Source organism: Sinocyclocheilus anshuiensis, unplaced genomic scaffold (genome assembly GCF_001515605.1).
Source record: "Sinocyclocheilus anshuiensis isolate Anshui unplaced genomic scaffold, SAMN03320099.WGS_v1.1 scaffold164, whole genome shotgun sequence".
In the NCBI taxonomy this organism is placed as follows: Eukaryota; Metazoa; Chordata; class Actinopteri; order Cypriniformes; family Cyprinidae; genus Sinocyclocheilus; species Sinocyclocheilus anshuiensis.
Window position 1 is genome coordinate 869,292 of NW_015557128.1, and position 2,850 is coordinate 872,141.

The following is a 2,850-nucleotide window of genomic DNA, read 5'->3' on the forward strand; positions in this document are numbered from 1 at the left end:
ATGATGCTGAAAATTCAGCTTTGCATCACAGGAATAAATTACATTTTACAATATATTCATATAGAAAACAGTTATCTGAAATTGTAATAATATTTCACAATATTACTGATTTTACTGTATTTTTTTATCCAATAAATGCAGCCTTGGTGAGCAGAAGAGATTTTTTCAAAATCATTAACAAATCTTACTGAAATACACAACACTTGAAATTAAATTTTCCTGCAGTATGGAGTAAAAGAGGTTTAACGAGGCTTTAGCTAGTAAAATGATAATCCATTTAAAATAGATTTTTTGATAAATGATTGAATCATATAGAGGTTCTCAACTGGTTTTGCTTCAGGATCAGATTTTACATTGGACACGAAGTCATCAAGCCATAGTTTCAGGCTCTCATCTGCTTATCATTTATCACACAAAGTATGTTTATCCTGAAGCAAACCCATCTTTAATGCCATTTGGGTCATATTTTCTTTGACCTTATGTAATTTTGTTAATGGTTTCTGAGAACAACATGTCTATTTGACATCTACATTGATTCATCATGGTTATATTCATTTAATTATTTGCATTTATTACCAATCAAACATAACAGGCCTACAACTCATTTTTGGGTTGTAAATTATCAATTGAAACCCACTGGATTAAACAGTAAAAACATAAGACCATCCATCACAGCAAGACAGTCGCCATCTGCATGTTTCAGCAGTTGAGAAGGATATGAATGTACCAAAATCTTAATTGATATTCTCCTCAGAGGGTTGAAGGGACTGAAGATGTACAAGGCAGAAGCAGCGCTGAAACGACTGATTGTCTTTTTTTTGTTCACTACTATAAAAGTCTAAACAAGAGGGAGATGAAGAAGATGAATACATTAAAGGTGGGCAAAACAGTCAGCAAAATAAATATAAAATAAATATATGTGTGTGTGTGTGTGTGTGTGTGTGTGTGTGTGCGTGCGTAAAAAATAAAAATAAACTAAAATTATATATAATTAAAAATACGTATTTTATATATATATATATATATATATATATATATATATAAATAAAACATGCACAACAATAACATAGAATATGTTTAGTTCTTCTTAATTTGCATTTGAAAACATTATTTGTTGAAAATTTTCTTATTTAATTATTGACCATGAAATAGCTTTTTATATTAAATCTTACATTTTATATTAAGTCTTTTTACATGTTTCAAATTTCAAAAACATTTATAAAGTTACTTTCCAAGTCTTTCTTTTTACATTTTTCTAAGATTTAAACTTTAAATCCCAGTTTTCAGGGTGATGCTTTGTACCCCTTGCAGTGCCTGTGGACTATAAATCCAAACTCACTGCCCGATTGCTGTAGAACTGGTCCAGGTCCTCCAGTGGTGTGGACACCAATCCTCTGGGAACGTCTCCGTATATGAAGGGCAGATTTTTCCCGGCCTCCAGGCCACTGTTGGGTTTCCTCCTGCATTCATCGTCTTTATTTTTCTCGTGCTTGTCCTTGGACTTCCTGGCGTTCTCCTCAGCGATCCGGCTCTCAATGGCCTTAAGAGATTCACGGGTGAACTTACGGAAACTTTTAGGTCCTGGTGGAGTAAACGAATGCGCCATTTTCTCATCCTGAACCTTCAGAGTGATTCTCTACACGTCTGCATGAGAAACAACTGGTAGAACCACAGAGAAAGAGAGAAAGAGTGAGTCAGAGGGACAGAAACTCATTAGATGTGATCGGTAACTGTATGGTTAGCTTTCTATAAAATCCTTCCGGAACCACAAAGAGAAACAGCATCCTATAAGTGATGGAAATGCCTTGCCATACTCTAAACCATCAGAGTTACCAGAAACAGAGCTCTCAAGGAATCAGGGTTATGTATACCACACAAATACTTTTCAGTCCCACCCGACTTAAACAGGACCTTAAACCTACTAATAGCTTATGTCCATGTAGTTCAACTAGTGTGGTACAAGCAATACCTCATGGGGTTGATTCACAGGGAATACACATTCTTATAAAAAAATTATACATTTACACTTTTAGTTGTTTTGGATAAAAACATCCACTAAAGGCATACATGTAAATTTAATTAAATTTGTGTAAACAATCTTCATTACATTAATTTAATTTATTTAAATGTAAGTGAATGATATATGTTAGTTAAATAATTACATTTAAATAAATGATATATTTTAAACAAATTAAACTTAATTATACATATACTTTTTACATTTACATTTAAATTCATTGAATTTATTAAAATCATTTACATTTAAATACATTTTACATTTTAAGCAAATTAAATTAAATTAAATTATATATAATTTTTCTAAATAGTATATATAATTTTTTCATTTGTTTAATTTACTTAAAGGGGTCATATGATGCTGCTAAAAAGAACACGTATTTGGTGTAATGAAATGTGTTTATGCGGTTTAAGGTTCAAAAAACACATTATTTTCCACATACTGTACATTATGGTTTCTCCTCTATGCCCCGCCTTTCTGAAACGCGTCGATTTTTACAAAGCTCATCGGTCTGAAAAAGCGAGGTGTGCTCTGATTGGCCAGCTATCCAGTGCGTTGTGATTGGCCGAATTCCTCAAGCGTTTGACGGAAATGTTACGTCCCTTACCATATTGTGATGCCTGCGGCAACCACATGTGACGACCCCGGGCTGGACTCCGCTTCGTCCACGGTGAAAGCCGATCCAGCAATCGACAGCGTGAAGTTGAAGTATTTCCTCAGCGACCAGCACGGATCAGCTCTAGGCATGACAAAGCGGATATCGTCCTCTTTTGGAAGACCAAACAAAGTAGTTTCGCTTTCACAACGAAACACACAGCACCTTCACGACATGG

At 34.1% G+C, this 2,850-nt stretch overlaps 1 protein-coding gene across 1 annotated transcript in view; it reads right to left on the reverse strand.

Moving 5' to 3' along the window:
- LOC107677921 (sodium channel protein type 1 subunit alpha-like) overlaps window positions 1–2,850 on the reverse strand; it is a 53,854-nt gene that overhangs the window by 34,901 nt on the left and 16,103 nt on the right. Inside the window, 2 exon segments of the mRNA XM_016472991.1 lie at window positions 720–838; window positions 1,340–1,659. Coding sequence (XP_016328477.1) covers window positions 720–838; window positions 1,340–1,606 — 386 coding nt within the window. The 5' untranslated portion in view covers window positions 1,607–1,659.